Raw genomic sequence first — 21,729 nt, forward strand, 5'->3', positions numbered from 1 at the left:
CATTCTGCTTCCACCTCTTCTGAAAAACACAAGCGGTCATTAGATGCAACTACGAGGGTTGCATGTCTAAGGTTTGGGTTTCAAGTTGTATTTATGGGGCCCTGTAGCAATGACAAGTGGAACCAAGTACATACATCCAGATCCACAGGGAGGGAGCATGCTCAAAAATATCTGAAAACTAAAATAGATAAGGAGCTCTGAAAGAAATTAAGAAGTGGCTTAGAGAAAATAATAATAAGAGTTTCTGACTCACGTGTGTGCTCAAAATTGCCTATCAGTTTGCACAGTGAGCTTTCAGTGGTGGGCAAGATCGCTGAAGAGCTGTCTGCAAGGACCCATTTGTGCAATTTTGAATAAGAACTAGAACCGATACTTCATGACACTAACTAAAAGAGCTGTATGAGAAACCACAAAGAGGTATACAGTTAAATTCAAATTATTGGCAGGCAAAGAAGTTTAGGAAACAGCATGAGGAGGTCTGTAATTCTTTGGGAAGAATAATGATTCTGCTGGCAAGTAAATTCTTTCCAGAGAGATCAATTTTTTTTTGATAAATTTATTTTATTTATTTTTATTTTTGGCTGCGTTGGGTCTTGGTTGCGGTGCGCGGGCTTCTCGTTGCAGTGGCTTCTCTTATTGCAGAGCACGGCACGCGGGCTTCAGTAGTTGTGGCGCACGGGCTTAGTTGCTCTGCGGCATGTGGGATCTGCCCGGGCCAGGGCTCGAACCCGTGTCCCAGGCACTGGCAGGCGGACTCCCAACCACTGCGCCACCAGGGAAGCCCCAGAGAGATCAATTTTGAGAGGACAATTAGCTCCTTTTGGTTAACAGAACACCATTTACACTCTTCTCCATGATTCCCACTTCTGGACCTTCTCAGAAAGCATTAGTGTTACTAATGCTTGTGTATATACAATATTTAGTAACATTAACCTATGCTTACACACATCACACACAAACCTATGCTTACATGACATCAAGGTTCATTGTGTGGTTGTAAATTATGTAAGAAAAAATGTACTACAATGGGTGTCAGGAGACCTGGGTTCTATCTGGCAATAGTTCAGACACTTAACTAGTTGAATGACTAATGCAATTCAAATTCATTGCCTGGTCCATTGTTTTCTTCTCAAAGAATTAAAGAAGATGGTCTGCATTAGTGTTCTTTAGATTGGGGTATGCAAGAAACCCACTGAAGCGTAGAAGAAAATATAAGAACTTCATACATTTTTTAAAACTTTTTATTTTATATTGGAGTACAGTTGATTAATAATGTGATAGCTTCAGGTTCATAACTTTTAATTAGAACTTTTGTGTATTTTAAGGTAAGTAAGTACCATTGTGGGCAAAAAAATATGCTCACGTGCATATAAGTGCATGATAAAACTCTTATTTATTTTTTTATGATAAGCGTCAAGAAACTGTGGTAAATACTGCTCTAGATGATCTCTAAGCACCTTCCCATCTTAAGTGTCTGTGATCTGAACTGCTGTTTTTACATTTGTTTCAAGGACTGCATATATGGAATTGAAGAATTACATGGTACCCCCACGGCCTCATGTGGACTTCCTGGCAACTAGATGACCTTCTCGACCTAGATTTCCTCAAGGGCTGGGTCTATGACCTCCTTCTTTGTATTGCTCCCAATCCCATAACAGTGCCCAGTAGACATCAGACACTCAAATGCAGGTTTGTCAAAGTAATGAGTCTCTATTTCAAGAAATATTTAGCTGCTCTAAAAAGAGAACGAAGGAGAAATTATTTTTGATCCTCACATACAAATAGATGTTTATCTGGATTTATTAGTGGCAGAGTCTATTTTCTTCTAACATTTAAATTTTCTTATTCAAGACTATTGTCACGTACCGTCTCTGCTACTGATAACATTATTCAGTGGTTCTTTTCTCATTAAAAGTTGATGAAGACTTCAGACACAGAAGCTGAAAAATAAACATCTGTCACATGGAGGATGATTTTCTTTGACATTAAATGCAGACTTGAGGGGTTTCTAAGACTGGAGAATATTGCGTTTTTGGACAGGAAATATTGATTATATCATCGGAACACAGAAAAAGAGCGAGTGAGAAAGAAAAAAATGTGTCTTGCTCTCAGGCGGCACTCTGAGGGGTTTTAAGGTTGATGGGTTATTTTTCCATGCCACACTTTTATTTATTTTTGATCTAGTAAAACGAGACATTTCTGACAGGTTTCCTACCACCACTGCTGAACGTGAACCTGGAACTGAGAAGTCAAAGATTTAACGAAATGGAAAACTCCTTCAGGGAATATGAAGGATTCCAAGTTTGCAAAGAATACAATTACTGTCTAGTTTACTATATTTGGCAATGCTACGGTTGGCAGATGAATGATGAGTCTGTGGGATACAAGAATATCAATATAGAAAACAGCACAAATCTATGTTCTTCTTTCTAGATCCTCCAGTGCAGAGGGTAGGCATGCATTTAAGATTACTTCCTGTCTGTGTTGCAAGGTTTATAAATTTCCATTTAAAACAAAAAATTCCTTAAATAATGTAGTAGTGAGTAGTTATGCAAATTAACTTGAGGTCTGGAGGAGAAGAAAAATATCCTTTTGTTTAGATCCCTGGCTTTCCACCTCAAATGTTGGTACTGTCAGGTTTATTCCTTCTTTTCAGTTTTCATTTCCTTGGAGTCGCTTAATACATGTACACCAATATCACCTAAATCTCTAGTCACAGCCTCATCCCAGATATCCATGTCCAATTGACCACTGTACCTTTCCATGTAGAAGTTCCACACTTGTATAGAATCCAGAAGACTTTCAAATGGACTAATTTTTTTTTTTTTTTTCGGTACGCGGGCCTCTCACTGTTTTCTACACGCCTGTGCAGGACATGAGCAACTTTCTCTTTTCCCTATGGCTGCTGGCACCGTGAGGAGATGTTAAGTAAAGACAGAAAACATTTACAGTGAAGAAAGCAGAGGTAAATTTGTCCACTACTCAAGTTACATGTGCAAGATTGTTTGAATATTGAAATGATGAGCTATTTGGTTCAAGAAAGTGCAGGTGTGAGTTAATGAGTTATCATGCTAGGAGATGTATTTTACACCTGTGTTTACTGAGATGGCATCTTTGCGTGTTTGCCCTTGGTTCAGCAAGCTAGTTAATAAATCCCCTTGAGAATTTTGGGTGTCTATTGCTACAGCTTGAATGCCTAATATTTTGAGCCTCTGGCTCTATTTTTGGCTTGGAAAACACTCAGTGCACCTCATTTGTTGGTGAATTGTTGGCTAATTAAGTTGGATTCATATGGTCCTGTCAATATGAAAGCAAGAACAGTTTGAAGCTGAGATATCAGCTAATGACATGTATTTAGAAGCTAAAACCGGCCAGATTTGATTTGAGAAACAATTCAAACTAAGTCCCTCCTGGTGATTTGTTTTATTTACTGAGATCTAGAAATATATTTCCCAACCAGTCATGCAATGCATCAGTGGCAAGCCAAATGGAACACATTTATCTCTGAACTAGAAGCCTTCTTAAGAGTTTCAGACAAGTATTCGCCAAGTCGAGAGATGATGGAGATGAGAAGTAATGAGCCAGCTTACTTACTCAGATCAAGTAAAGTCTCAACGTGTCCAGTAATAGTCATTTCATTTGGAAATCTTTCCTCGTCTGTTGCCAAAAAGAAAGACATTCCCAGTTTCCCCTTTTCCCAACTACTTATTCTACAAAAGCCTTTCAAGAGCTGACCGGACAGATAAGCAGGACCTGAGCTTTCAGGTGTCAGCTTTTCCTTATCATGACAATGTAATTAGGCCCTTGTCATTTGAGACCAATGGGGGAATAAGGCTGGGTGACGTCTTTGAGGTGAATTGACTGTTTATGTTGTGCTTCATGTTCGTGTGTGCTGAGTTCTTCTCTCGTTCAGACCTCTTGGTCAATTCCTTAGTGAATGAGCCAGAGCGGCATTTGTTTTTACCCTTCTACATTCAAAATTTTTTTCAGAGTCTCTTACTCTCTAGAGTCAGACTACAAAGCCCAATAGCATTGCTTAGTACAGTAATCAGGACTTTTTTTCTTTCAGATTTTTACACGTTTGTTTTCTTAGATGGAAACTATTCTAAGCTGAGTAAATAGTGGGCTATACAGTTTAACTTTTTGTATGAGAAAGTGAGAGATGCCAACGGCCTCCCTCCTCCTCCTTCACTTCCAGCTGACATAAAATATGCCCCAGGAACCTAAAAATGGAAGCTGCCTTTATTACAACAGTGCCTGGAAGCAGAGAATTCATTAGATGCAGGGTCAATGTTGCCATTAGAAATCTTACTCTTTGGGTGTTTAATGACAGTCCCTGAAAGTTTGCTTCTGGCAAAAACCTGACGTCCAGGGCTTCCCTGGTGGCGCAGTGGTTGAGAGTCCACCTGCCGATGCAGGGAACACAGGTTCGTGCCCCGGTCCGGGAAGATCCCACATGCCGCGGAGCGGCTGGGCCCGTGAGTCATGGCCGCTGAGCCTGTGCGTCCGGAGCCTGTGCTCTGCAACGGGAGAGGCCACAACAGTGAGAGGCCCGCGTACCGCAAAAAAAAAAAAAAACAAAAAAAAAAACCTGACCCCCAAAGTCTCAGCTGGGAAACAAATTATAAAAATGAATTTTCAAACCACCTGTCCAGCTGTGCTTTTTGGTTATCTTTATAAACTGAAAAGCAGCTTCTATGACAGGATTCAATGCCACCAGAGATTATGCTATAAATAATACTGCTGAATTATTTTCAATATTCAATTTAAAATAATGGCTCAGTAACCTAATGACTTTTAGAAAACAGGCCAAGAAAAATTCTACGTGATCAGAAATCAGGTATGCATGTGTACCAGGTACCTGACAGAGAGAATACCTCAGGTCATGTATTTATTCAAAAGCCACATTTTGTATGTGTGCCATGTCCTTCCACTACAAAATAATAAAATCTTTTTACCTCAGCAGTAAAGAAAACTGAGATACCAATTAACAGGGTGACATTCCTATCCCTCAGCAAGTTAGCAGAAGAACTAGAAATCCGAGACATACCCCTTAGTGGCTGATTTTGTAATTAGGGCAGAAACTTCCATATACATTCTCTTCCTTCTATGCTCTCCCAGCTTGTGAGGACTCCCTAAAGTCCATTTCTGTCTACACACCCTTATCTTCTAGAAAGACTTCTCACTTGCATTTGATATTCTGCCCAGTCTTCGTAAATAAAAGTTTTCTCAGACAGCACTTGTACATTTCCAGTAGCAGAGCATCAGACCTTTGGGTAATAGAAATGCCAACCTTCATTTGCATGTCTAAAAGCCACTTGTTTCCATAAAACTAAGTGCTTCTGTGTGACTATTGAACATTTGCAGGTGCAATTTCTAAGAGACTGAGATGAGGCGGCTGCAAATGTGGCCCTTGAAGTAAAAGATGATCAAAATAAATCAAATGATCATCATCAAATTAGTAACAACTAAAAGTGAAAGCAGCAAATGTGGTCATGAGCAAGCCCCACCCACCACACTGAAGTGTTCATGATGAATCTTATAAGGAGGCGAATCGACAAAGAATTATGAAGACTGTGCAAATGGTCTCTGTAAGCTTGGTTCTTTTTGTTTGTCTATCAGTATGCACCTGGCATGAGATGGTCCCAAGCTTCCTAGCCTAGAGGCTGTGCTGTCTGTGAGCCTCTCTTCCCTTCTGAATTGTCACCAAGTTATGCAGCTTCTTTTGTTGAAATACCTCATAGATTATTCCTTCCCTGGTACTATTTAGATTTCTTTGTTTGCAAGCAATAAACACTGATTCTGGCAACTGTAATCAGAAAGGAATTTATTGGAGGGAAGAGGCATAAAGGCAGCTCCAGGGATCTGTGGCAGGAACAAGGAGAGGGTCCCAATAGGGTTTTGCTGTTGGAAAGTCTGGGTGCCAACAGTTGTATATACTTCTAACTCCCTCCTAAAAGTTCGTATCACAGGGAAGGGGTGTCTGTTTGACCTAGCTTCGGATGCCCCTATTCTCTTTGGCAGGGGAGGGTGGGGTACCTTGGTTAAGAAGATGGTATCTGATGGAGGAGGGGTAGTTCCCCAAACAACATCAGGATGCTATTCTCAGTGAAAGGGAGAACGGGTGCTGGGCAGCCAAAGCCGACATATGCCCACCATATTCTTTTAGATTAGGTTCTTGTTTCCCAAGGTCTCCACGTCTCCATTTTAACCTAAGAGTTAGGGAAGTGAAATTGCAGATTAATGTAATTTATGATATATCCTTTAGTTGATGTATGAATCTGCTCTGAAATATCCTGACCGGTGGACATAAAGAATCTACAAGGGCTTCCCTGGTGGCGCAGTGGTTGAGAGTCCGCCTGCCGATGCAGGGGACGCGGGTTCGTGCCCCGGTCCGGGAAGATCCCATATGCCGCGGAGTGGCTGGGCCCGTGAGCCATAGCCGCTGAGCCTGCGCGTCCGGAGCCTGTGCTCCGCAACGGGAGAGGCCACAGCAGTGAGAGGCCCGCGTACCGCAAAAAAAAAAAAAAAAAAAAAAGTAGAATCTACAAGAATATTATCAGGCATAAGGCACTCACTAACTCATAAAACAGTCTGTTATTCAGATTTTAGAAAATTTTCATTTTGTTAAGCTAAAATCATTCATTCCATTGCTCAAAAGATATTGAATGCCTAGCATGCTTCAGCCACACTGCTGGTGTTGATATAGTCCTCACAAACCTGATAGTCTAATATAATTTTGGCCCATCAATCCAAATTCTACACATCAGCTATGGTTCTATATTTCAGAACTGCAGAGAGTAAATCAAATAGCATGGTGAGGTCTAGATGCACATAAACAAACAATAGCCTTCCAGAAACTATAATGGAAGAAGTTTCCATTCATCATAGTATGCCAAAATATAAAATAGCTTAAAAAGTACTTAACAAGAAATTTGTAGGTCTAATGTGAAGACACCTATAAAAATTTACTAAGGGCCATAAAAGATGAGTTGAATAAATGGAGAGACATAACATATTCCTCTGTGGGAAGACTCAACACTGTAAAAACACCATTCCTCGTCAAATTAATCTAAAAATTTAATACAACCCCAATCATAATCCTAAAGTTATTTTCTGCTTGAAACATAAGAAAGTTATTTTAAGTCATTCTGGAATATAAATATGTGAGTATAGCAAAGAATCTCTTGAAATTGCTATTAAAAGGAACCATGGAGTTGAAATGATGAAAACAGTAAAGACCAAGAGCTCAGTGGAACAACAGAAAGCCCAGAACATATATACACATATATGTACCTACATACATGGACATTATATTGTAAATTCATAGGTTAAGTTTGAAGGGTGTTAGGATGAGTGAATAACAATCTAGGAAGAAAATCAAATCCCTACTATATCTCGCACCTCATAGCAAGACAAATTCCAGATGGATTCCAATGCAAAAATAAAACCAGATGAATATTAAAAAAACGTATACATTATTATTAATAACAGTGGGCTTTATAAGTAGAAATCAATAAAATCTTGGGCTTTCAAAGGAAGAGATAAAATTAACCACATGAAACTTGAAAATGTCTATACCAACATTCTCCTTACATAAACAAATAAAGCATAACATTTAAAAGGTAAAGCCGTGAATTGGAAAATATTTATAGCCTACATGACAGTCAAAAGGTTAATATTTTTTAATAGATAAAGAGCTTCTAAAATTTAACGTGACAAAAATAAGCACTTCAATAGGAAAAAAGGACAAAGGTCATAAACAGGTAGTTCACCAAGGGAGAAATACAAATTGCCAATGACATATAATTAAAATGATTTCCTCAGTAAAAATATAATGAATTTAAATCAGAATAAGATGGAACTTGATTATCAAATTAGCAGGGGTGAATATGAGTTCGGGTGATGAAGATGTGAGTGAATGAGCTCTCTCTTACATCGCTGGTGGAAGTATAAAGGAATGCAAATTTTCTGGAGGATAACTTGGATAAATTTTTCCAAGACATTAAAATGTTAGCATTCTTATTAACCCAGGAATTTTATTTTTAGTCAGTTATATAAATAGAAGTTCATACATTAAGCTATAAGGATTACCACTGCAATCATATTAACAATGTTGAAAGCTATAAACAATCAAAAGGTTAGTATAATAAATTATGGCAAGTTAATATGATATAGTACTAGGCAGCAATTAAAAATAATAATATAGGAGAATATTTAATGCCATGAAAAACATTCACTATAAATTGTTAAGTGAAAAAAAGCAAGTTACTTAAAAATAAAGATGTAATTACCTATATGTATGCATGTATATATTTAATTACGTATATGTATTTGCATATAATTAGATCAATTCAGAAAAATACTAACAATAGTTATTAACAGGCAGTGAGAATACAGGTAACTCTAATTTTATTTCCTTCTGTAAATCTACATTTTCCAAATTTTCTACAATGTATATGCCTTACCTTGGTAGTAAGAAAAAATAAAAAATATATTCTTAAAACAGATATATTTTGTTTAAAGCAACAGAAATCCTTTTTTTTAAATGAAATCTTAGGTGAAAACCCAATCTATGGAACCAATAAGAGGGGTGAAGTAGGGGTGGTAGGCCTAGAGGCCTGCTCCCTTGATGGGCACCCTTGAGCCCTCACCTAGCAATGTCAGGGCTGGGGGAATTCTGCTGAGAACCCATTGTGTGTAAACACCATTTCTAGGTCCTACATGATTTGTTCTCAGTGAACCCATACACGGCCCCAGGATGGCTGGTTACCACTACAGTTACTCATAAACTATTTAATAGCTCATTTCATGTAGTTCACTACATTCATTGTCATATGTTCATTCGTTAAGCACTTTCTGAAAATTTTTCTAGATTTTAGCTTTGCATTATATTAGTTTATTTGTGGATTAGAGATAAAAAGATTTTCTTACTGCATGAAATATCCTCAGAGAATATAATTTAATTCCACACCATCAGATTTTATTGAAGGTTGATATGAGAAATGATTACATGAAGAATGGATCTCCATCTTCCCTAAAACAATACATTGTCTGTTAAGATGCTCAAAGGCCCTTACATAAAGATGTGTGTGATAAATTCCCCTAAAGTTTTAGAAAAAAAGGTTGCCCATTTTTATAAATAATTGTGACTTCCTTTTATAGTACTGTATTATTCCTATATAACTCATCATGTTTCCCTTTTGGCTTTGGCTGCCAGAAAGCTCAGAGCTATATTTGTTGCCAAACCACAGCAATGAACAGCTGCCTCATTTTGCAGAAAAACTCTACCCCAAAGCACTTGAGTGCCTAGCCTCAACTAAATGGTCCCATGATATGCATGGCTCAGGTTATGAGTTGTCTCAAAGCCAATTTAGAAATAGGCAAGGATTAAATAATAAACAAACAAACACATAAGTAATTTGGACTTAGCAGGCTTGGTCTTCGGTGGTACAAAACGCTCACACCTGAAGTTTGATTTGTATCAAATGCCTTTCGGGCACGTTGCTTAATCTGGAGTACTGTTCTGGATGAGCGCTCCCCTGGGTGCAGACGTGGACATTTGCGTCTTTCTGCTACCAAGGCCCACACATGCGTCCACCCACCCCATGATGCTGGCTCCTTAGAAGTGATCTGCATGGTATCCAATAAGGATATCAGGTCAAAAGCATAGCAAAAGCGCAAGGCACAGATAAACTAAGAGTTTATACGTGGACCATAACCCTAAAAACATTTAAGAAACAAGATATTGCTGAATTGGATCAGGAAATAGACAATCTTCACAAACAGAAACAATCTTAAGCATTGGGATATGTGCGCATAAGTGTGTGTCTGTGTGTTTATTACAATGATCAACAGTAGACTAAAAAATATCAGGTGAGTTAAGGTACTTCTTTACCTTTCCAGAAGGTCAAATATGTATTCTTATTGTTAACATTACTCACATCATTTTACAATATGGTAAGTGCTGAAAAGGGCATGGAATGTGGAGGAAAGGGAACCACAATTTTCTGAATGACGTATGTAAATTGTTTCCTCCATTATTTCATTTAAGAGACACCAGTATCCTTTTTCTTTGTAATGCATAAGCTCTTTAGCAACCTTTCTAATAACACGGTAAGGCTCTAATATAATGGATGTTGTGTTAGAATGGTTTGGAATGATACTGGGCCTGGTAGGGTGGACTCTGGTAATGCAGTCTTGATTATAGTGTGATAATAACTGGCAGGTGGCTGTCTGTATCAGCAACAGACACCCTCAAAGCCTGTGGAAATAGCTTGGTTCCCATGGCTATGAAGTAAGGTGGGTCAGCTGCCCAGAGCAACAGATTATCATTACAAAAAAGATTTGCCATGGCTTTCACAGGAGAGGCCAAACCAGCCTAGAAGCAAATGGACAAGGCAGGCTTCTGGGGCCCCAAATATCTTCCTACTCCTGCGGGCCTGCCTCATATTCTATAGATAGAATTTCATTCAAGGTAGCAATGCTTGGTACCCATGAGCCCAGGCTCTAGAATCAGATCTCCTTATTTGAAATCCCAGCTCCACCACTTACTGTTGGCTGAGTAAACTGGACATAGTCCCTAACTTTGGGTCCTTCTGTAAATGAATGAGAAAATCCATGAAATGCAGTTAGCCAGCACCTGGCTCATGGTCTGCTTTCACTATATATCAACTTTTATTATTATTTACACTTAAAGTACCACCTTTTAAAATGCAAGTACCCAGGGAGGCATACCTTATTCCCAGTTAGTACTTCGGAGGGGGGCAGGGGAATCTCACTTGAAAGTCAATTAAGATGTAGTAAGCAGCAAGGGATCCAGGACTGAAACCCAGGAGAAGCAAGGAACTAAGCCAAAGGAGAGAAACAGCTTTGAAATTTTGCTCAGAGCCACACTGATTCTTCTACATGGAAAAGTACCCAATCGTTGCAGCTAGCCAAGCACAAACACTCACTGTTGCAGAAAGGCAATCCAGATACAGGATGCGTGGCACCTGGGACCTTAGGGACTGCCTCTCTCTATCAACTGCTCCATCTCAGAGGACTCTACATACAGACTTTCTACAGTAAGAGACATTAATTAAACCGTGAAGCCACCAAGTTAGCGCCTTGTTTTCTGGCCTGCCATGGAGTGTATGCAAAGGTTTATAAACACGGTCCGTGTGTGGAGATGAGCACACCAGGAGAGGCTGCCTTCGTGGGCGTTGCTGTTAACAGCCAATGGAAAGTCACCACCCTTTCCCACAAAGCGGCTGTGCATCCCTGCACACTCTGAGCAGAGACTCTTATTTGTAAAGTCATCCATCACCTCAGTAGACCAGTCAATCATAGATTTCAACATCCCCTTCCTGACCAGCAAGGAGAGGAGAGGAAACGGCAGTTTGGAGACTTCCAGTTGAGCTGTTGGATAAATGGACGATAGTTTTTCTTCTCCCCAGGGTGCCCAGGAGAGGCTGATTCTGACACAAACCCATAGAAAAGGGCCTCCGTTTCACCTCCGGCTGGGTCAGGGAGGGGGGCATGGGGAGAGGTGGGGGGAACACATGTGTTCACACACCCAGTTTGCTGCGCTGGACGAAACACTGACCTGTTAGGCCAGCGGCCTCGGCAGACAGGAAGGCGCTCCAAGACAGGAGGAAAAACAGGCCCGTTTCCAGCATAGGGAACTCACACAGTTTGGTAAATTTGGTCAAGTGACAAAGACGCGTTAAGGGAAATAACAACTGCTTTTATGAATAAATCTCCTTTTTGGCTGTGAAAAAATCTGGTTGTGTTTTAGATGAGAGAACTAATTTGCGGAGCTGGCTGTAACTGACTGAGACTTGACTTTGAAGGCCAGCAGGAATCATGCTTCATTGCAGGCTGAACACTCCTATAAAAATGCAAACTGGTGTTCAGATAAAAAAGATGTCATACTAAGAGGATAACATCAGCTCAGTGTAGACACAAAACTTCTTAAATTTGGACTCAGCCCTGGGTGTGCCCCTCAGAATACTGGCAGATCTGGGAAAACAAAGCCAAGGGGAGTGAGGCTGGGTGAGATGCTGCCAGTGTGTCAACACTGAAGGAGGCCACTGCTCCCCAGGGAGTGCTGGTCTGTGGACAGATCACCTTGAAGAGCCTTCTCTTTTGGGGATAGAAATTGAATCAGGAGGAGCATGTATGTTCAGTGAGAGGGAAGCTGCCCAGACTCTCTTTGTAAAAGTAGGATGGAGGAAAATGGGTGTTGCTTCTAGGTCAAGCAAGATGCCCTTTGGCGGGCAGTGGTTCATTTTGGCCAGGATGACACTTGGTCAATAGTCTATAAATTGCAAATAGAACAAAGGCACAGTGATCTGAGTCAGGCAGAGAATGGGCTATGGGGAGATGATTAGGAGTTAGTGATGGATGGGAAAGGGCTACCTTGTAATTGTGTCCACCACTAGGCAGAAAATGCCCTGACAGATAAAGAGATGTTAATGTTGTTGCATTTTTATGTTTCTACAACAAAGTGTAAGGAAGATTCCATATTAAGAGATGTTTGGCAGTAGGGCAAGGAAGCAAAAAGTATGACCTCTGCGTTAGTAGATCTGGGTTTGAGTCTTGGCCCTGCTAGTCACTGGCTGTGTGATTTCTGAGCAGTATGTTAACCTCTGTGAGCCTTATTTGTATCCTAGGTGAACTGGCAATGAGAATAATACCTACTCATACAATGTGCAGAGTAACATGCAATGAAGATATTAAAAATGTTTTATAAAGTCTTAGAAAGCACAAAATACTAAGGATCATGTCACGGTTGGGAGTTGCGTTCATGTCTGGAACGCAACTCTACCTGGGCCCATATTCATGGTATCAGCTTAGACGGGTCACTCTGCGCTTTGGTTTCCATGTCTGAAAATGGGCATAATAGTGCAACCTACCTCCTAGGTATATAAACCACTTACAATATGTTAAGCACTCAGAAGAGTGCCTGGTATATAACAAAGGATGTGTAAGTTTTTCAATTAGTGTGATTTAAATAAATTTGTTTTGTAAAACATCTTTTCTGGAAAGAGATTCAGTAAGGATCTGGAAGCAATTCTTTATCTGGAGGAAGACATGGGCTGCCCTTTGACCCTTTTCCAATGTCCCCTCTTCTTACTTGGAGGGAAGGTTTTGTTTCTAATGGGGTTTGTTCCTCTGAATTCCCTCTTCTAGTTTGTTGTAAAGAGAAGGCTCAGGCCGATTTGAGTGACAGAATACCAACTGGGCGTAAAGTGTTCTTCTCTTTCCATGGCCTCCAGAAAGTTGTTCAGTTCTGAGTCAAGCCCTAAGCTTGTCCGGAGCCCAGGGGTCCACAATCTGAGGAGCCTCTGCCTCATTGTGGACAAGGTATCCAGGTGGTTATGGTGGAGGAATGGACTGTGCCCCTGTCTCCTTCAGAGCCTGAGTTTGTGACCCAAGGCCATCAGGTGTTGCCACTATTACTGAGGCCCTGTCTCTTCCTTTTCTCCACCCCTTTCCCCAGATCTGGTCCAATATCAGAGCAGACTTCCAACCTCCAGGAATTTTTACCTTCCTTATCAATTTGTTTACTTATGTGTCCATACATTCCTTGCACACTGGGCAGAAAAAAGTTCCAATCTCAGCCCTTCCACCTCGTGCTGTCCCTGGGACCAAAGGCCTGGTTTTAAACCCCTGCCCTGAAATGTCCTAGCTGTGTGGACTTAGACAAGTTGCCTAACCTTATATGTCAGTTTCTTCAGCTGAAAATTGGGGGAATAACAGTATCTCCCTGCCAGGGTTCTTATAAAAACTATCTGAGATAATCTATGCAAAATACTAAGGACAATGGCTGGCACGTGGTACAGTTCTGAACATATGTAAGATGACATAATTAATATCATGTCCATTATTACTGATATGTGACTCAGAGTGAGCTACTTAACCTTCTTGAGCCTCGATTTCCTCCTGTGTAACCCGGTGTCTTACAGGGTTAATTCGAATAAGAAGATATATATAAAGGCCCATGCTAGACATTCACTAAATGTTGTGATCATTACTATTACTCTACTCCAAACAACATGTGACCTCCATCGTCATTCCACTTAATAATTAAGAGGCAACAGGGAGTAGTGATCAAGAGCATGGTCTGTCTCTCGGTTTCACTCCTTGGGTTTGATCTTGGCTCTACTTCCAAGCTGTATGACCTTGGGCAATAGCTTACCCTTTCTAAGCTCCAGTGTCCAGTAAAAAAAGATATGACCATTGTGAAGGTTAAATGAGTTATTGCATGTAAAACAAGTAGTAGGGGGCCTGACATGTCTATAGTACTGGGTAGATTGTTAATCATTATTTTCAGTTGGAAGTCAGCCCTACCTTTTCCGACTTACTTTTGTCAATGGAGTTGACATTCTCCAGGGTTTCCAGGACATGACTTTGGGGTGGTCTTTTGATTCTCTCCTCTTCCTTATCTCTTAGCACCAACCAATCACTAAGTCCTAGAGCTTCTTCTAAACATTGGCCTCCTTCCCGATTTCCACCCCCCACAGGTTGTCATCACAGTTTTCCTTGATCTTAATCTTCCTTCTCTCATTCACCCTACATACCAGTTCCTTATTTATGTTTTAAAAACAGGACTTTCATTGTGTGCCTCTCTGTGGACTATAGAAAGATGCCCAGGCTCCTTTGAATAACACTCCAAGATACTCCACAAGCTGACTCCATCCCGCCTGTGTCCCCTCATCTTCCACCGCTCACCAGCCTGAGCCCTCAGGTCCTTTCAGGCACAACTGCCATGTGCCACGGCAGTGCCCCCTCCGCCACACCTTCATGAATGCTGGTCTTCTCCTGAATCTCTTATCATGTGGCTTTTGCCTGTATCCTACCCATTTTTCAGGTCAAGCCCAGGTCCTACTCTGCATGTAAATACTGCTTTTCAGATGATTTTCCAGAATCATAAGATTGGCCAAGAGTCTATTGGACTATCCCGGACACAGTGGCCTCATCAGCATTTGAATTTTTATAATCTTACTAAGGTGGCTCTGCAGCTTTAGCACTCACGTTCCATCCAACTCTTACTGTAGAGCTTGTCTTTCTAAGTTCGTCATTAGTTGAAGGCAGAGTCCATGTTTTATTCATGTTCTGACTTATCTTAGAAAACTTTAGTAGAACCTAGCCTTTTAGCAGTTGTTCAGTGAACTGTTAGGCTAGTCCTCATGAAAAGAGACCCCAACATTTTGCTTTCCTTGCCTTGATCCCTGACCCTTCTTGCATCTTTCTCCTTTCTTACTTCTCTTCCCCCCCCCAAGGTCTCTGGTCCTTTGTTCTGCCTCTTCTCTGTAGCCTCAGTTAACACTTGACATTAGCCTTCTCTGGCTTTCCTCTTCAAATCTGACTTATTTTTGCCCCCATCCAACTGCTGTGAGTGAAGAGCTCACCAGACCAGCTTCTTTCCCTGGCTCAAATCCTCTAGGAACTTTACCCATCCTCCCACCTCTCTGCTGAAAAAGAGGGAGTAAGATGACACACTTGCCTGGATATGGCAAACATTTCTGCTTGGCTTGCTGTTCCCCTTCCATAAAAGAGCTATGCATGCTCGTTTAAACTCACAGTCATCTTTGGCTTGGCCAACCCTGTGAACTAGTGCTTGCTACAAGTTTGAAAAGGAGGCAGAGAACACTTAGTTTATCATTCCCAGTCAATCATGCTTTATTCTTGACCTTAGATCTTCAGTTCTTCCTCTTGACCTTAATATATCCAAGCCTGATACCCTCTGGTCACCTATATTCCTAGGTGGGAATTTTTTTAAGACTGTTGCTATCCTAGGGTCAGACAGTATGAGCAGTGCTAGAACTGGCCTTGGACAGGAAAAGAGCCTGGGCCCCTCTTCCACTGGTACCGACCTGTGCTTCGAGGGGTGGCTCGGAACCAAGACGGCTCCAGTGGTGCCGTACTGCGCTCGAACGAGACTATCTAACCATTTCCTAGCCTGGAATTTGTCAGTCCTCAGAAACATTCCGGGGAAGTTGACTGCTCTGAACAGTCCCCAGCTTTCCACACAGGACAAAGGATATCAGTGCCGTGACAACAGCATACGCAGACCCCATTGCAAATGAGCCGGCGAAGATCCCCAGGAAATTCCCCACGGACTGGAAGAATGCGGCAGCATCAAATGCATTCGGATTCTCCTTGGGACTGTAAATGGATATAGAACTGAAACGAGAAGAGGGTGACGGTTAGTCAGCGACTCCCATCTCATGGCCCAAACACCAGAAGTCAGAATTTAGCACCCACTTTTGGGAAGGGCACGTTTTCCTATGAGGCTAGGTGCTGGTTGGAAGCTTTCAGGGGAAACAGATGTGGACAGAGAGAGGTGGAGAAGGCAGAAAGCTTTCCGCTTCCTTACAACCCAATCCCATGGTATCTATATATTGCTGCCCATCAGTAAACATTTTTATATAGGAAGGGTCGTAAGGAATATTGTTTCTGAGCAAACTAGGCATTAAAACATGGTAGGCGTATAAGGAATCTGCTGAGGAGATAGATAACTGTGAATTATTTAGTGGCCATATGTCTTCAGTGCTGTTAAATATTCACAAATGTTCCTGATAAAAAGTGCACTTTTATGGCCTGTGCACAAATGGATGATACAAATCACAGCATGCACAAAATATTCTGCTGTGATCTTGTCATAAACCACAAAACATTGCTCCTCTCCAGTGTAACCCTTCAGAAGCGGAGCCCAGAGGACGTTCAGAGCATCACAGTATTAACCCCTGGGGAGAGACAAACCCCTCATTTTCCCCCTGAAACAAATGGCAGCAGCTGCCTAAGGTCATCTTTTACACCCCAATTCTGATGGCTGCCAACAGATTTACATCCACAGAGAAAAATCAATCCACCAGTAGGCAGTCTGTTCACTTAAATAGTTTTGAGGATGTCATATTTGCTATTTTCTTTTTGTAACCAGGGCCTCCAATCCCACAGTGTTAATGTAAGGGACAAGGTGTGTCCTATTTTAGGAAACATGAGCTCCGTATTGTAGCATCAAAATGAACAGATGTGCTAGAACCAGTAGCTTTCGGGAGACTAATGAAGTAACTTTTCAGATTTTTTTTTGCAGTTTTTATTTTAATACAAGGTCTTTAAAGCTAATCAGACAAAATCAATACTTTCTCAGCGGCTGCTGGGAGGGACCTTGTAGCTCTTAGAGAGCAAACAGTACACCAGACACACTGACTTGAGATTAGATAGGATTTTACAGAGATGTAACTGAATCTCTTGTGACTTGGATGATGAGAGTACGTTAACTCTCTGACCTGACTTTTTGTGTCTAAAGACTAGTTAAGAGAGAACAGGGGGAGTGGGTTCCAATTCTCCTCCAGGAAAATGTGTGGCATAAAAAAGGTAGTTTTAAATGTTTCTAGTTTTTCCCTGGATATCTTTAAACCCCCAAAGTAGGCCAAACACTTCTGCTTTTTTTTTTTGAATTTTATTTATTTTTTTATACAGCAGGTTCTTATTAGTTACCCATTTTATACATATTAGTGTATATATGTCAATCCCAATCTCCCAATTCATCACACCACCACTTTCACCCCTTGGTGTCCATACGTTTGTTCTCTACATCTGTGTCTCTATTTCTGCCCTGCAAACCGGTTCATCTGTACCATTTTTCTAGGTTCCACATATATGCGTTAATATACGATATTTGTTTTCCTCTTTCTGACTTATTTCACTCTGTATGACAGTCTCTAGATCCATCCACATCTCTACAAATGACCCAATTTCGTTCCTTTTTATGGCTGAGTAATATTCCACTGTATATGTGGACCACATCTTCTTTATCCATTTGTCTGTCGATGGGCATTTAGGTTTCTTCCATGACCCGGCTATTGTAAGTAGTGCTGCAATGAACATTGGGGTGCATGTGTCTTCTTGAATTATGGTTTTCTCTGGGTATATGCCCAGTAGTGGGATTGCTGGGTCATATGGTGATTCTATGTTTAGTTTTTTAAGGAACCTCCATACTGTTCTCATTGTGGCTGTATCAATTTACATTCCCACCAACAGTGCAAGAGGGTTCCCTTTTCTCCACACCCTCTCCAGCATTTGTTGTTTGTAGATTTTCTGATGATGCCCATTCAAACTTGTGTGAGGTGATACCTCATTGTAGTTTTGATTTGCATTTCTCTAGTAATTAGTAATGCCGAGCAGCTTTTCACGTGCCTGTTGGCCATCTGTATGTCTTCTTTGGAGAAACGTCTATTTAGGTCTTCTGCCCAGTTTTTGATTAGGTTGTTTCAAACACTTCTGCTTTGATCATGTAATTGGATAAGGAAGATGAATGTGGATCTCAAATGGAGCCCTGTTATGTATATGAGAAAGGGATTGCCTTTGAAGTGTTCTTCTTTCTGTAAAGTGTTGTGCTTTGCAGAATAAAAAGGAAAAGCAAACCCATATTTGGGTCCTTTATAGCTGACAGTCCTGGGAAAGGGTGTAAAACCCCATGGCCATTCGGAAACTTGGTGCCCATGGCTGCGTGTGTAAAAAAAAAACAGTAGTGATGAGGAAACATTCCAGTTGCTATCTGTCTTCCAAACAAAGGTTTTTGCACAGTAACACAGTTTTGTAAATAATTCTGTTAATTCCTAAGGCTGCTCCCAGCAGATCTGATCCTCAGAACAGGCATCTCTTCAACCCCATCTTCACCTTTGCACTCGCTGGAAGTGTTTTCTCTGTCCCGATGCTTCCCTAGCTTGAAGCACCGCCATCACTTCTTTTGGCCATATTCTGTATCATTACTTATGTAATGTTTGTTCTTAAATCAACTCATTTTTATTCAAATGCAAAAGCTTTTATTAAATAATATTTACGAAATCATAGTTTTGAGTTGCTTCATATATTGCTTTTTAATACACATGAGATTATGTAATTATTAAATTTGAAAAACAAAGTTCCCCTTGGTGTCACCTAAAATCATCTGGGTATCTCCACTGGTTCATAGTCTGCATTTTGGGAGATGCTGTTTTCTTCCTGGGCTCTGTCTGATCCCCACCCAAAAGGGTGCAGCCAAATTTCATACCTTCCCTGTGAGATCTGATTGAACTGAAGGGAAGAGCTTACTTAATTCTCCTTGACCTATGGAGACTCGTTCATTGATTTGCCAGCCCTAAAGCACTTCAGGATGTTAGTCGAGATGCATGGGGTACCTGCTACGTACCAGGTGATGGATTCGATGCAGGGAGTGGCGGGCAGGCAGGGAAGGAAGGGCATGGAAAGGAGAAGCAGAACTTGAGTCAACAAACATTTTACTGACCGTCTGCAAGGCATAGGCGGAGAAGTCTAAGATAGAGAAGACAGCTAGCTCATGTCAGGCACAGTGCTGAGAGTGATTGTGAGAGATGTGCAACATTTAATGGGGCAAATGAGGAAAGGGGCACTAGTTTAGAATAGAGGGAATGGCATTTGATCAAGTCAACAGTCAGTGATGGGCAGCAGGCATTCCAGGTAGTGGAAAGGGTGGAAGCAAAGGCAAGGAGGCAGGAGAGTTGAGGGTACTTCAACCTGGAACTATATAGTGATGGCTGGAGCCTGGCAGCATATATGTGGGCACTGGTGGAGGGGTAAAGGCAGGTAGCTGGCATCACTCAGAGCTTTAAATCCCACCTTAAGAATACACAAAAGCCCTCACATTTATGTAATATTTAGTCCTCTTATGCCTGCATTATAACTGTATTTGATCCTATAACATCTCTGCCAGGTAATTAGGGCAGGTATATGGTCATCCGTCTTTTTCTTTCTTTTCTCCCCCCTCCTTTTTAAAAATAAAATACAGAAACGAAGAGTCAGAGAAATGAAGATCATATAGCTACTAAGTTCAAAATGTAGATTTCTTGTTTCTCCCTTGAAAAAGTGATCTTGTTGGGAGGCAAACATGAACCCACATCAGGACCGTTGAGTGAGTGTGGTTCTGATTCGAAGGGCAATAGGAGTTCAGGCACCAGAACCTTGGGTTCCATGTGTGGGTGGAACACGAGAAGCACTCTCCCATGTGCCAGGAGAGTGTGGAGCACCTTGCATGGGGCGACAGAGCCCTCCTCTCCCATCCCACTAGCAGGTGAGACGCAGGGCTCCTCCTGGAAACCTGCTTTCGTGCCTGCCTTCTGCTCCTGGACTTCAGCTTTGCTAGGCCTGGCCTGGGTCTTTGTCCTGCTTCTATGCCCAGGACACAGCCTGATGCCCGGCCCGTGACAGGCTATATACAGGTTGAGGGAACGAGGGCAGGCTGACTGGAAAGCAGGAAGGAAATAAGGAAGAAATGCAGGAGGAGAAGAGGCTTGCAAAAGCTAGTCATCTTTCAAATGATCATCATCTACAAGAGTTTTTATTAGGCATTGACTATATGTAGTCATGTCGTGGGTACTTTTAGGGTTATCAATGCAAGCTTGAAGTTAACACTGGAGACTCTTAGCTTGAGCGTCAAAGATCTCATCCTTATTGGCTGTATGGCCTTGGTTAAGTTACTCCATCACTCAGGCTCTGTTTCAAAGTCTATAAAATGGCCATAACATTACGTATCCCACAGAAATGTGTGAGAATATGAGGTACATTTAAAAACCTATAAAAAAAAATAAGAGGGACTTCCCTGGCAGTCCAGTGGTTAAGACTCCATGTTTCCATTGCAGGGGGCACGGTTTCGATCCCTGGTTGGGGAACTAAGATCCAGCATGCCTCAGGATGTGGCCAAAAAAACCCGATTAAGATTAAAAAAAACCCACAACGCCTATATATTTATCTTATAGGTTGTAGGGCCATTCATTGAGTGTTGATCATGTGCACAAAAAATAGGCTCTCAATGAATGCTGGCCATCATCACCATCACTGCCATGATCATCATCATTCTGCTAAGAACTTCCACAGGCTCACAATGAAAGAGGGCAGAGCGCTGTGGCTGAACAAGGCCTTGGTTCCAACTACGGGCCGATGGGGTGTGGGTCCCCTCCCAGCACACTGTGCTTCTAGGTTGCTGCAGAGGGAAAAGTCACTTTTGCATGGGAACAGCAGGGTCTCCAGGGAGGAAACGGCCATAGAAGTGACGCCAGTAGGTTGTCACGTTTTGCGCGGGGCTCTTGGGTCCGTGGATTAAGGAGGAAAGGAGCGTCCTCAGCAGCCTGGACAGGGATGTGCTCCAGGACAAGAACAGGCCAGGAGACTGAACTTGAGTTACATCTCCCCAAGTTTAGCAGAGGACATTCTGCAGGCAAAGCCCTCTGGCTGCTGGTGAGGAGTGAGGCAAAGAAAGCAGGGGCCTTATGTCCCAGAGACATTGTATCTCTCCTGACTGCCAGGATTTTAGGAAGTTGTTCCTCCAGGCTCTAAGCCCTGGAAAGGAGGCATCTCTCTGGGCTCTGGTTTTCAGCTTCAACACTAAGCCTCTGGATTATGGAGCAGCAGTTGCAGAGGGTGTTTTCGGAAATGACCAAGGGTTTGGGTAGCATCTGTAGAGTTCTCTACCTTCAACCTGAGAAAGGACAGAAGATCATGTTCTAACGGTTTCAGCACTTTGGACTTAAAAAGGAAATACCTCCTCCCGTGCACCAAGGGAGATGCTTGAACCATTAGCGGATGCAAATATCAGAGCGGGAGAGGCAGGCAAGAGGAACTGGACTTTCTGCTAATCTGTGTGGTGCTTGCCCTTGTCCCTTCAGAGGGACACCACTCTGAAGAGACACTGTTTATAGCACATGCTGGTGAAGATAGATCTGT

The 21,729-nt window shown here is 41.7% G+C and overlaps 1 protein-coding gene across 3 annotated transcripts in view; it reads right to left on the reverse strand.

The window, feature by feature from the left end:
- The window catches only part of SLC9A9 (solute carrier family 9 member A9), a 630,944-nt gene that overhangs the window by 268,178 nt on the left and 341,037 nt on the right, over positions 1-21,729 (reverse strand). For all 3 annotated transcript variants that reach the window (XM_060011384.1, XM_060011385.1, XM_060011383.1), the window contains 2 exons: positions 16,035-16,173; positions 11,588-11,693 (listed from right to left, as the gene is read on the reverse strand). In XM_060011384.1, coding sequence (XP_059867367.1) covers positions 11,588-11,693; positions 16,035-16,173 — 245 coding nt within the window. The remainder of the gene's footprint in view (positions 1-11,587; positions 11,694-16,034; positions 16,174-21,729) is intronic.

This window comes from Delphinus delphis, chromosome 4, assembly GCF_949987515.2.
Source record: "Delphinus delphis chromosome 4, mDelDel1.2, whole genome shotgun sequence".
Taxonomy (NCBI): Eukaryota; Metazoa; Chordata; class Mammalia; order Artiodactyla; family Delphinidae; genus Delphinus; species Delphinus delphis.